The following is a 13,579-nucleotide window of genomic DNA, read 5'->3' on the forward strand; positions in this document are numbered from 1 at the left end:
CTCCTCCTCCTCCTCCTCCTCCTCCTCCTCCTCCTCCTCCTCCTCCTCCTCGTCCTCCTCCTCCTCCTCCTCCTCCTTTTCCCTGGAACTAAGATGTATAAACTATAAGGGAAAAAAAGCTGATCATAGTGAAGACGTGTACAAGAATCTCTTCCTCTTTTTTTTTTCTTTCCATTTTTTTCCCTTTCTTTCTAAGCCATACTTTTCCTGAAATGGTTGGTCTTGTCAGCACACACACACACACACACACACACACACACACACACACACACACACACACACACACACACACACACACACACACACACACACTTGTCAATATACTAAAGCGCTAAACTCAGATCGGTATTCGGCGCAAAGGAGATTGAGTTGTTCATTTTGGCGCAGCGCATTTGGCCGATCTTTACTGAGTTCCTTTGCTGCGCCACTCCTTAGATTGATAGACAGATAGAGTGGAGGAGGAGCCAGGAAGAAAGTGACTTGACTGACAAAGAATAATTTATAATGTGGAGGCAAAATAAATAAGCAAGAGTAAATAAAATAAAAAAACACAAACATTCCTAAGAGTCGCGAATTTTGTTACTAACGTGATAATCCGGGAGGAGAAATAAGAAAATAAGTAATAGTTAAGAAAAAAAGTAAGAAAAGTAGGAAATGAAAAAAAAGAAAAAAAAAAACATTCGTAAGGGCCGCAAACTTTATCGCTACCAAGAATCTGATCGTTTATGACGTGACGGATGACCTCCTGACCTCTCCCTCTCCCTCTCCCTCTCCCTCTCCCTCTCCCTCTCTCCCTTTCCTTCTCCCTCTCTCCTTGTCTCCACTCTCCCGTTCTCCCAAAGATTTTCCGGTGCAGAGACTCGTGACTAATAACCTTGACCCGGTCACGGACACCTGCGCTCACCTTTCATTACTGTTTCACTTGTGTCCTCTGTGTGTTTGTGTGTGTGTGTGTGTGTGTGTGTGTGTGTGTGTGTGTGTGTGTGTGTGTGTGTGTGTGTGTGTGTGTGTGTGTGTGTGTGTGTGTAGGGGAGAGAAGGACTTAAGGAGCTGCTGGTAAGTCAGAGTTTGGATTACCTTTGAGATTTTTATGGTAGTTTTTCGTACTGGATTTGTTTTTGTAGGAGGAATGTGTAATGTGTGTGTTGGAGTGCTGAGTATGAGGAGGAGGAGGAGGAGGAGGAGGAGGAGGAGGAGGAGACGGGAAAGAAAGTGGGGAGGAGGATGAGAGATAAGTAGAAAATATAGAGGGCAAAATAGAGGAATAAGACGAGGTCAAGGATAAGGAAGAGGAGAAAAATAAGAGCAGAAAGAGTAAATACAACAGGAAAACACGAATCGAGAGGAGAAAAACAATAAAGAGGAGGAAAATAAGGCGAATTACAAGAATACCAAGAAAGACGAGACGAAGGAGAAGCAAAACACGTTAATGAAAGCGTTACCAAGCCATGAATCGTCAAGCAACTGCACACGTCTTGGCTTGGCGACTGGGAGGTGTTGTCAGGAAGTGTGACGGCGCTGCACGGGCGTGTGGGCGGCGGGACACGCGAGCCGGGACATGACGCACCTACTTCCGCGTAACACTGGGTTATGGGAAGAAATTATTGAGGTGCAGGGAGGGTGAGTCAGCCCGGCAACATATCTGAAGCCAGGTGTGCCCGCGCCCCGCCTCAGTCCCTCAGTCCCGGCGCGCTGGTCACGCCGACTCGAGGCTGTCACGGGGCGCTGGTTCGCTGCCGTTCGGGAAGACACACTGGCTGGCCGCTGGTCGGTCCTCCCTTCCCTTCACTTCCTCATCACCTCCTTGTCTCGTCTCGCCTGCCACTACACCTCGTCCTCCTCGTCTAGTCAAACCAGTCATTTACATCTCGTCTTGTTTCGCCTCGCCTCGTCCCGCCACTGACTTACACATCGTTGTCTCGTCTCAGCAGTCACCATAGCACCTCTCCTCGTCTCAGCAGTCACCGCAACACCTCGTCTCGCCTCAACAGCCACTAACACCTCTCAGCTTCACCATATATCAGTAACCAAGCCATAGCACCTCACTCGCCTCAAGGAAATGGTTGTCAAGTAATTTTTTTTTCTTCTGTTAGTAGTCTATATGAAACAGTCACCCCATACAAGCTTTCAGTGCGTTTTCTACTCTTTTGAAGTTTTTATAAATAATTGATAGTAGTAAAGAATAAAAACTAACAACATTTCTTTACCTCAACTTCTTGTATCGAGAAGACTGGACTAGAGACTGAGAGGAGAAGGGATTGAGTTGACAGTCGCGTACCATTGACTGAAACTAAAACATTTTAGTGATAACGCTACTGTTTTTTTTTACCTCAGTTTTTACTTCACTTGCTATAGAGACAAAACATTGCGTGAGTGAAAAAGAGAAAGGGGACAAAGACTGATTCGAAAGCCATGCACCAGTGATCGAAAGTAGAACATTTGAAGCAAACCAGGAACTTTACCTCATTTTTCGTTTCTTAACTTGCAATAAAGACAACACATGACTGGAAAGAAAAGAGAAGATAGAAAAAAAAAAAAAGACACTGAACTGAAAGCCATACAATAGTGATCAATTTGAGAAGAAGAAAAAAAGTGGTTTGACATGACAAGACACTAACATAACATCAACTCGTAGGAAACTCGTGCCATACAAGCTAACACGTGGCCGGAAAAGAGAGAGAAGATTAAAAAAAGAAGTGAGTTAAAAGTTTTACACTAGTGATCGACTTGGAAATAGCAGAGTACCTCCTTGACAAGAGACTGACTGGACATTAATAAAGAGTGTGGGTGATGCAGATAAACTAGTATATGGATGGGAAGGAAAATGAGTTAGAAGTCTTAGACCATTAATTGACGTGAAAATAGCAGTGTACCTCCTTGACAAGACACAGTCAGGCCATTAATACGTAGGGAACTTAAGTGTTAAAGATAAAACTAACACGAATGAAAAGGAAATTGAGTTAGTAGCCTTGCATCTGTGAAAACTTGAACTTTGAACACTTGAAATAACAGTGCACCTCCTTGACAAGAGACAGACAGGACATCAATACGTGAGCAGGTTGGTGTGACTCGTGTCTTCGTGGCGGCCGTGAGTGTGTGAATGTGCAGCCTTCATCTGGAGAGGAGTGACCCGGGCCTTCTGAAGGTGTGGGGAGCTGTGGGGTGTGAATGGCTGACGTACTTGTGGTTTGATTATGAAGTGGCGTTAGAAATAGTGATAGTTTTACTTGTTCAATATTTATTCACTTACTTAAATTTTCTCCTATTATCATTCTTACACAATTAGTATTAATTTTTTTCTTTTCTTTCTTCAATATTTATGCCTTATTGCTTTGGTTTTACTTTCTCCCTTTTTTCTTCTCACACAATCAATCTTCCCTTTTTCCTTCTCTGATACTTATTCCTTATTGTATTGGCTTCACTTTCTCCATTTTTTTCCCTTTATCCTTCTAGTACGATTCATATTCCCTTTTCCTTCATTAATATTCACCTCCTTTATCAATACTAGCTTTATTTCCTCCCTTATTCCTTCCCAGGCATTCACCAAACGCCGGAAGGAAGCGAATCTACACTATTCCAACATGCCCTAGCTAACCTCAATCACCCTCTGCCATGACCGAGCTGAACAAGAGTCTCATTTCCTCGTTTTTCCTTCCCACACAATCACCAACCTCCAATGTCAGCCAGTTCTACACCATTCCCACATGCCCTAACTAATCCCAGTCACTCTCTCCACCCCCAGACTTCTGCCATGGCTGAGCTGAACAAGAGTCTCACCGCAATGGACTGGCTCCCGCGCCTCAACGCTCGGGGCACGCTGGCGGGAGGCTTGTGGCTAGACGGGGTTACTGACACTCCCGAGATGGTGCAGGCTGACTCCTCCACGCCCCCCTCGCCGCCCGTCAATGGCAAGCCGCCCTACAGGTGACTGGATGTTCGGTCATACGCGTCTTGTGTGTTTTTGTTGACGTCTCAGCCTTTGACGTTTCTCTGTGATAGTTTTGGTTCAAGATTTTCGACTGGAATTGTTTGTTTTTTGATAATTTTTTTTAATGTCTATTTTTTATTTTTTATTTTTTTATTTTGAGTGTTATTTTATTATTATTTTTCTTTTGTCAGTTATTTTTAGCATCACTGTCGTTTTTCTAACATTAAACGAGGAGTTTTTAATCGCACTCTTTTTTGAGACATTTTGAAACTTTTTTTTTTAATTATGGTCACTTTGAACATCACAATGTTTTTTTTACCTTAAAGTAATTTTTTTTTTACATCCCGGTTTTTTTTTTTTTTGAGCATCAGTAACTATTTAAATTATTCCAAACATCACAGTCACTTCTTGATCAATACGGTTGTTTTTTTTAACATAACAGTAATGCTTTTTCACATCCCAGTCTTTTTTTAGTTTTTTTGAACATCCGCAACTATCAGAACATTTCCTAACATCACTCATCAGTTGAACTTAACAGTCGCTTTTTTGAAGGTCACCGCATTCCAGTCTTTCTTTTAACGTTTTTGAACACCAAAAACTATTTGAACATTTCCGTCACATTTCCATCACTCACGTCTTTCACAATCAGTCTCAAGAGTGACAAATGAAGTGGTCAGCGTGTCAATGACTGGTGGCCAGGATTGGTGCGGCCGTGAATTTATCGCCGTGTTTGGACCTGGAGGGCGTGTGGGTGTATGACTCACGGAGGAGTAGGAGGAGGAGGAGGCGGAGGAGGAGGAGGGGAAGGACAAATCGATGCCTTTCACACAACCTTCACGAGCTTCTTTCATAATTGAGTACCTTGTCTCGGCTTCTGGATATGCCTAACGGTGACCTATAGGCCCAGTAATTACGTGAATGCTAGAGGTGTTGAGGCGCTCCCACGCTCCCATCGCCCTCACGTTATCCCTCCTCCGCCGGTGTAGTCACTTGGTACTGCGTGGACGGTACTCACGCCATATAGGCCCCAGGTCAGATGATCCTCAAGACAGATCGGCCTGAGTGCAAATAAGCCTCAGGATGTCTGGTGCTCGAGACGCTTGGCACCCAAACCACGTGAACCCCAAAACGTCTCTAAACGCAGACGTCTGGACTACAGGTTTCGTGAAGGCAGCATGTTGATCCACATACACCAATATAACGTTTGCCAACCCATCCACTACTTGATCAACCACATCCACCCAACTACTCAACTATATCCACCCACTCACATCCACCACCAACAGCCGCAACTCCATCCATCTATCTTCTGACTCACACTCACAACCACCCACCCACCCGCCTCCATTAACCCACCCATCCAAGCACCCACTCAACTACATCTACCTATTCACCCACCACACACTATTTACAGCTCCACCAGCCCATTCATCCACCGTCTCCTGCCCTTTAACCCACCCACACTCTCCCATCATCATCCCACCCACACTCACCAAACCATCCACTTACCAACCCATCAATCCCACCATCCATTGCACATTGATCTTCCCATCCACAACCACAACCATCCACTAAATCCATCCATCCAACCCTCCACCAACCTACTCATTCATACTCATCCACCCAACCACTTACCTATCCATCCACTCACCATCTACTCACCTACAGCAAATCCACCATCCAGAATTTTGCTGCTGCTGCTGCTGCTGCTGCTGCTACTACTACTACTACTACTACTAGTGTGTGTGTGTGTGTGTGTGTGTGTGTGTGTGTGTGTGTGTGTGTGTGTGTGTGTGTGTGTGTGTGTGTGTGTGTGTAGTGCCTTGTCTGGTTCTCACCGTGTAGGATTTTCGGCCTGGTATAGAGATAGATACACTACTACTACTACTACTACTACTACTACTACTACTACTACTACTACAACTACTACTACTGCTACTACTGCTACTACTACTACTGCTACTACTACTACTACTACTGGTGCTACTACTACTACTACTACTGTTACTGCTGCTGCTGCTGCTGCTAATGGTGACCTGCTGCCACTCCTCTCCTGAATGTGGCTGTTGAACAAGTAAAGATGTTTCAGAGTGATTGGCTATTAGGGAAAGGTGTGCCAAGTGGCAGTCAAATTGTTAAACACCAATTATACAACTTTGTGACACACACACACACACACACAGGCCAATGAACCAGGTCGAGTACAGTGTCATCACCACCACACCACACCGCCACATCACCACACACCATGATATCCTTGACGCCCCGGCCCGCCCCACCGCCACACATACACACACACACACACACACACATGACAGTAAATATGGTGGGAGTGCAGTGTCAACACCACCACACCACATCACCACATTCCAGGATATCCTTGGCGCCCCGGCCCGCCCCGCCGAGCACCGCCAAGCCAAGCCATGCCCCGCCAACTCGGGTCTACCAGCCCGCCGCGGTTGAGGTAACAATTTTCCGTCTCTCCTCGTCAATATTTAGTGTAATTTTCAGGGTTTTCCAGGTGTTTTCTAAACTCGTGTGGAGGAGGAGGAGGAAGAAATGGAGAGAAGAGGAGAGGAGAGGAGAGAGGAGAGGAGAGGAGAGAGGAGAGGAGAGGAGAGGAGAGGAGAGGAGAGGAGAGAGGAGAGGAGAGGAGAGGAGAGGAGATGAGAGGAGGAGTATGAGACGCAGGGAAAAGGACTAAGAGGTGGAGAGGTGGAAAAGAAGAGAAGTGGAGAAAAAAAAAAATTCAGCTCCATATCATAATTTTTTTTTGTTTTATTAAAGGAGTTGACATTGTTTTGATATTTAATTTATTATTGGAAAATTATAAGTTATAATATATAATGAAATCTAGTCTAGCCGTGTTTTTGTTTAAAAAAAAACATATTTCGTATTAGTACGCCTAGGATTGTTTTGATATTTAATTTAAGATTTAGAAAAAAAAAATCAAGTAATAATATTCAATAAAACCTAGTCTTGCTACTCGTATTTTTAAATTTAAAATAAACCCGTTGTTTGATTTGAAAAAAAAAATATACGACGAGGAATTTGTGATTTCTTTATTTGTATGATTTTTTTTATGATTTTTTTTTTTTTTATTTTTGTATTCAGAATATGTAATAGAATCTAGTCTGGCTGTGTTTTCTTATAATTTTTGTGGTGCCGTTCGTAAAAGTTGCAAATATTTTTTTTAATATTACTGAGCCCGGAAATATTTTTTATATTCACGGTATTCGTTAAAATAAATGGCAAGTCAGAAAATGTTGTGCATTCCAGTCTGGGTGTCTTCTTTCTTCTCGCGATATTCAAAATGAATTACGTTACGTAAATATAAGGGCCTTGCCTCCCTCCCTGTCTGTACATCAGTATTTAGCCAAACTTCTGGTTGTTTTCAGACTCATACATGAAGGAAAGCCAGAATCAATCACGAAAATAAGTAAATTACCCCCAAAATGCCTCAAATAAGACTTAAATAAATTGAAGATTTTAGCCCGTTCAGAGCGCTCACATGAAAACATGACGTCATCAAGATCCAGACCGACACCTTCCCTCCTGCCTCCCGTGTCTCTTCGTCAATATTTCCCCAGTTATAGGGTTTTCCAGGCATTTCCAGGTATTTTCCAGGCAGACTGTAGTAAGAAGAAAAGGAAGAAATGAGGAAAGGAAGTGTGTGAGGAAGTGTAGTAGTAGTAGTAGTAGTAGTAGTTGTTGTTGTAACATTATATTGTTATTATTATTATTAAGAATGCGGGAAGAGAAAGGTGGTGGCGGCGGCAGTGGTGGTGGTTGTTTAGCACTTGTTTGCCAGACTGCAGGAGTGCTTGGTTGTAGACAGCTGCCAGGGGTAGTGAGTGGAGGGTAGTGAGGGCGTCCGTCTAGCCTGCGTATGAATCCTGGCCGCGCTCTTCTGCACTTTCCCCGGCCTCTCCTGCGTTGTGTTGAGACTGACGACCAGGCCAGCGATGCGCGTGTGTTTGTGTGTGTGTGTGTGTATGTGTGTTTGAATGAGTGAGTAATATGTTGAGTGAATGAGTGAATAAATAAACGAACGATGGGTGAGTAAGGGGGTGGATGTGGGGAACACCTGGCGGCAGGCGTGGCTGTTTCTTAATCCTCAGTTTAGCGGTTTCTTCTGTAAAATTTCAGGCGCTAACCATCAAAATACATATATAGAAAACACTCCTAGCCCAAGGTCAAGGGGGGTTAGTGACCTGACGTGATCCCAGTAATGTAGGTCTTGTGTGGTGTCTTGCAAGATTTTTCGTCTTTGTGTGAAACTTTTCTTCTCTCTCTCTCTCTCTCTCTCTCTCTCTCTCTCTCTCTCTCTCTCTCTCTCTCTCTCTCTCTCTCTCTCTCTCTCTCTCTCTCTCTCTCTCTCTCTCTCCCTTTTCATAATATTATGTTAGGTGTCTGCGTATATTGTTTTCATTTTATTATTAATATTATTATTTTTTTTTTTTTTTTGAGGGGTGATATTGTATAGAATATGGCGGTTGTGGTGGTGGTGGTGGTGGTAGTAGCAGTAGTAGTAGTAGTGGTAATGTAACAACAAATAACGAAACAAAAAACGCTTTTCTTCAATTCGTATCTTGTCTTTTAGTGCAAAAAATTAAGCTAGCACTTGTACATGAGCACAGTAGCTCACTACCACATAAATTAAACTAAACACCGTCATTTTTTTCCTTTGTCAGCTCCACCAACCGTCGAATACCGTAACATTATTCCTTTCCTTCGTCAGCTACGTCAACCCTCAACAAACATAATTATTTCCTCTCCAAAATTAAACTTAACCTCATTTCCTTGACAAACTAAACATCATTATTTCTTTCCTCCGTCAGCTACGCCAACCTCATCACGCTGGCCATCACCAGCAGCAGCCGCAGGAAGATGACCCTGGCGGAGATTTACCACTGGATCATGGACAACTTCTCCTACTACCGCCAGGCGCCCGTCGGGTGGAAGGTGAGCAGAATAAAGAATAACAGCACCCTCACCTCCCTACCTAGAGTGATGAAGTGTTTCCAATTTAACTCAAGTACTTATTAGACTGGTTGAAGTCTTTATCTTATCAGGTATATTAATCTTATTAGAATGTTTAATAGAGTTACTTTAGTGTTTTCAATCTGTTAGAATGTTCTCAATCTTACTAAAGAGTGACTGAAGTGTTTAAATCCCGCCAGAACTCGGTGCGTCACAACTTGTCCCTCAACAAATGCTTCAAGAAGGTGCCGCGGACCAAGGATGACCCGGGCAAGGGCTCCTACTGGGCCATCGACGCCACCCACACGGCGGACGAGGCGGCCAGCAAGCGGAAGAAGCAGCCTTGCCCGAGAGTGAGTCGCGTGTTGAATGTGTAGGCCTGGTTAGGTTAAGTTACCTTATCTATTCTATCTTAACGCTACGTAATCTAACATACCTTAACGTAAACTAATGTAACCTAACTTATTCTACCCTATCTTAATCTAATCTAGCTTTAAGTAATCTTACATAATCTAATCTAACTCAACCTAGTCTAATCCAGCCTAACCTAACATGATCTAACTAAACATTGTAAGCTGAAATGATCTTAACTGACTTAATATAACCTAACTTGCCCTAATCCATTTTTAGCTTGAGTTGGTGATATAACATGCTCATTTGTTCCAGAACTCATTAAAGTAATTTCCTGCATGTATTATAGGATTACTAACACTACTATAGAACTTCTAAGACTACTTTATAACTACTAAGACGAATATAAAACTACTAAGACTCCCTTCCCACAGTTCAACCCGTATCTGGCCCACACGCTGACCAACACGGCGAGAACCACAACTCTCTCAATGAGCGCCGCCAACACGGGACTCAGTACCATCATACCCGCCGCCGCCACGCCCCTGCAGGACCCCGAGCTCAAGACTGGCACCCCGATGGTCAACCCCTGGAGCCACAGCGCCCGCGTGGACCACTGGGCGCAGACGACACACCCCTGGAACTTTTCGCAGGAGGGTGAGTGGTGAGAAATGGGTATTGGGGAGTGATTCTGAAACACTTCTGCGCCGCATCTCCACTACTTTCAAAAGTCTATTGTTGAAGTGAAACGGATTTTGAATTAAGGTGTTTTTATGTTTCTAGTGACAGATTAACAAGGATTTTTATATTATTAACAGGAGAAACTCTTGAAAAACTGGCTAATCATCTCCCTGGCTTTTCAAAATAGTCGTGGTGAGAGAGAGATCGAAGGGTTTCAGAATACAGGCCTTTGTGAGTGATTCTGAATAGAAATGATTGAAAACAAGGGAGTTCAAGATAGACATTAAGAATAATTAAGAATGTCTAGTTGACTTAGAACAGTTTGAACATTTTTCTGGGGCTCCAGGAGCCGTAAAAAAAATTATCATTGCCATATTTCAATTTTCTTTCATAGGGTAACCCTGACACTAATGATGCTTGTAATAGATATCATCTCAAAGAAAACGTATCCTTGACGTTCTAACACTGCCATGGACGCAAAGAGTGTACATTTCTGCAGGATTTGGGGGGTCAGACAAGTGTTCCCGTTGCAGGAGTGTTACTGGATGGCGTGACGGGGACCAACGCACCCGTCAGCCTCTCCATGGGCGTTGGGGAAGGTGAGTGCGCGCCGCGAGATTCCTCGGTGGATGGCATCACTATGAAGGACTGCGACCTGCTGCTGCTCAGTAACCTCACGCCGGAGCAGCTGAGAGAGTACGCTGCCCTGCTCACGCCGCAGAACACTGGAGGCGCCAACGTGAACCAAAGCGTGCCCAGCGTGCTGCCCCTGTCCCTCCCCATGTCCATGCCCGTGTCCGCCCCCACGGCCATCCCCGCCCCCATGGCAACCACGAGGACCTCCTCCAGCGACGCCACACTCCTGCCCCTCCAGACCTCCGGGGAGACGCTGGAGACCCTGGTGGCGGACTCCCTCATGATATCCAACGGCGTGCCCCCTGATGACGTGCTCAGATCCCCCCAGCAGGCCAGTACGCCCGGGGAGCTCCCCCTAGACGGCAGCTTCAGTCTGAGCGGCCATAGTGACTGCGGGGACAGCTCAGCGTCTCTTTCTCTCTCCGCACACAGCCAGACAGTCAGCGCTGCCAGTCACGGCTCTGGGGGAACGGTGACCATCATGCGGAGAGAGCCAGCAGTAGCTAGTCCCCAGCCGCTGTCAGAGCCACTCAGCCGCCTCCTGGCTCCCTTGTCGCCCCCTATTCACGCCGGCGGGGAGGCTGCATCCCCACACAACGATGACTGCCTGGAGGGGATGCTGGAACATACACTGGCGCAGAACATGGAAGCTATCCAGGTGGGACTCATCACAGGCTCAGGTCCTCACTCTGACGACGAGGAGATCACTGACGAGTTTAACTGGGATAAGCTACTGTAGCCTCACCCCCGCCCCTCGCTACCCCGCCCCTTGTAATGCAATAACGTACCGTCCTCTTGATCAAGTGTGCCTTGTACCAGACGTACCACATACGTACCGTAGATGCTACTTAGGTCAGCGTGAACCACTGCGTCGTGTAGATGTAACTCTTGGTAAGTTAAGGTGTACATACAAGTGATCGAGTCAGACAGGAGAGACATGGAGGGGGGTTCTGGGAGTGTTTGATGCTGCGCTGCTGACGGTGCTGGCTGACTGCTAGAAGGCGTCAGGAGAGTGTATAAGGAGGGTTTCTGTTTAGCTGTTTTTTTTATTTTTATTTTATTTTTTTTAGGGTGTGTGTGGGGGTGTATTGGTGTTGTGTTATGTTTGGGTTTCTCTCTCTCTCTCTCTCTCTCTCTCTCTCTCTCTCTCTCTCTCTCTCTCTCTCTCTCTCTCTCTCTCTCTCTCGTTTGTGTATTTCAGATATTTTTATTCAGTGTATGTAGATTTGCAAGTGATTTAATGATATGCCACCACCACTACTACTGCTACCACCACCACCACCACCACCACCACTATCATCATCATCATCATCATCATCATCATCATCATCATCATCATCATCAACTCAATGGCTGGTCCGGGGTTGAGACTGTGATTGTATCTTTTTTACTATTTTTTCTTTTATTTATTAGGTCGAAGTTTAGAATGTACTTTTTCCTCTTTTTTTCCTTTTATTTGTTCTGGTCCTAGAAGAAGAGACTCCGTTCAGAATCCTCCTCCATGCGTACCTGTCGTAGGTGTGTAGATGTTATGCTCAGGTGAATGAGAGGTTATAACCTACCAGTGTATTACCTTAGTCTCCCATTGAGAATAACAAAGAAAACGGGAGATGTATATAATCACTATTAACAAGAACTGAGGGACTGTATTCTCAAATGTTTCAGCATCTTATCTTTACTACTTTTAAAGGTCTATAGTGGAAGTTATTGGGATTCTTGAGAATGATTTTGTGATTCTGAGTAAGATATTGAGGTTTTCTGGTGTGTTTTCGTGATTTTGGTGATAGCTGAAGTTTTAGTGGAACTTGGGGTTTTCAAGGATAGTTTAGTGGTTCTAGTGGAAGTTGTCGAGGTTTTCAAGGTGTTTTGCGATACTGTCGGTTAAAGAGGCTGTAATGGAGGTCATGAAGGTTCTCAAGGGTGTTTTAGTGACTCGTATGATAGTTTGATACGTTTTAGTGGAAGTTATTAGGATTTGGTAATTAGGACTGGTAATAGTTGTAGAGGATTTAGTGAGAGTTGGTGATGTTTTCAAAGTGTTTTCGTGATTCAGGTAACTGAACAGACTTTATTAGAAGTTGAAAGGATTTCCAATTGTGTTTTCATGGCTCTAGTCTAACGGAAGTGGTTAGGAGTTTTCAAGAGTGGTTACGTAATTCTGGTTATTGTAGCGTGTTTTCGTGGTCCAGTGATAATTTGATACGGATTCTACGTCAGTGGCGCCATGAACACCCATGAGAACCCAAATAATCATCTCCGTGGCCTTTGAAAATAGTCCCTGTGAGAGAAAGAAACGTTTCAAAATACGGGCTCTTTGGTTCTGCTTTCACGTATTCCTGTTGACTCTTGAGACTGTTACTCCTATGTCTCCTCCTCCTCGCCTCTGTACACCCTTCCTTGGCGTGCGTTTTACCCACAGATGTGCAGTGCTGTTTGTTTCGCCTGTCCTTTGAACGGCTGCAAAATTCTGCATGCCGCTGTATAGTACTCGCTTTTAATTTGTATACACTCCGTCACAGGCTGACAGGAGTGATAAACCAGGATTATTATTATTATTATTATTATTATTATTATTATTATTATTATTATTATTGTTATTATCATTAATATTATTATTATTATTGTTATTATTATTATTATCATCTTGATTACTGCACTTGTTTTTACTCTATCGCAGGCTGATTGGAGTAATAAAACGGTGTTCATTACCATTGTTATTATTATTATTATTATTATTATTATTATTATTGGGAAGTGTGATTAGCTAGTCATTACCGAGTCATTCCCGATTACCTAGTCACTCCCACCGCAGCAGCCTTCTGTCTACTGCTGGCGGGGGAACCAAGTCAGCTGGGGGGATGAGAGCTGAAGTGAAGGTGTTTGCTCATTCTCCAAGGCGTTCCAAGTATTAATTGGTATACCCAACCCATGTGCCTAATGTCGTGTGCCTTGTTCCAAATAAATATATGATATGTTAATGGTTTCTCCTTTATCAACTTC

At 44.1% G+C, this 13,579-nt stretch overlaps 1 protein-coding gene across 2 annotated transcripts in view; it reads left to right on the forward strand.

Annotated features, from left to right (window-relative positions):
- LOC135116501 (uncharacterized) overlaps positions 1-13,557 on the forward strand; it is a 31,669-nt gene extending 18,112 nt beyond the window's left edge. For both annotated transcript variants that reach the window (XM_064034014.1, XM_064034013.1), the window contains exons 3-7: positions 3,743-3,924; positions 8,770-8,893; positions 9,112-9,264; positions 9,697-9,919; positions 10,477-13,557. In XM_064034014.1, coding sequence (XP_063890084.1) covers positions 3,752-3,924; positions 8,770-8,893; positions 9,112-9,264; positions 9,697-9,919; positions 10,477-11,318 — 1,515 coding nt within the window. In that variant the 5' untranslated portion in view covers positions 3,743-3,751 and the 3' untranslated portion in view covers positions 11,319-13,557. The remainder of the gene's footprint in view (positions 1-3,742; positions 3,925-8,769; positions 8,894-9,111; positions 9,265-9,696; positions 9,920-10,476) is intronic.
- The last annotated feature ends 22 nt before the right edge of the window (positions 13,558-13,579 follow it).

This window comes from Scylla paramamosain, chromosome 31 (assembly GCF_035594125.1).
Source record: "Scylla paramamosain isolate STU-SP2022 chromosome 31, ASM3559412v1, whole genome shotgun sequence".
Lineage (NCBI taxonomy): Eukaryota > Metazoa > Arthropoda > Malacostraca > Decapoda > Portunidae > Scylla > Scylla paramamosain.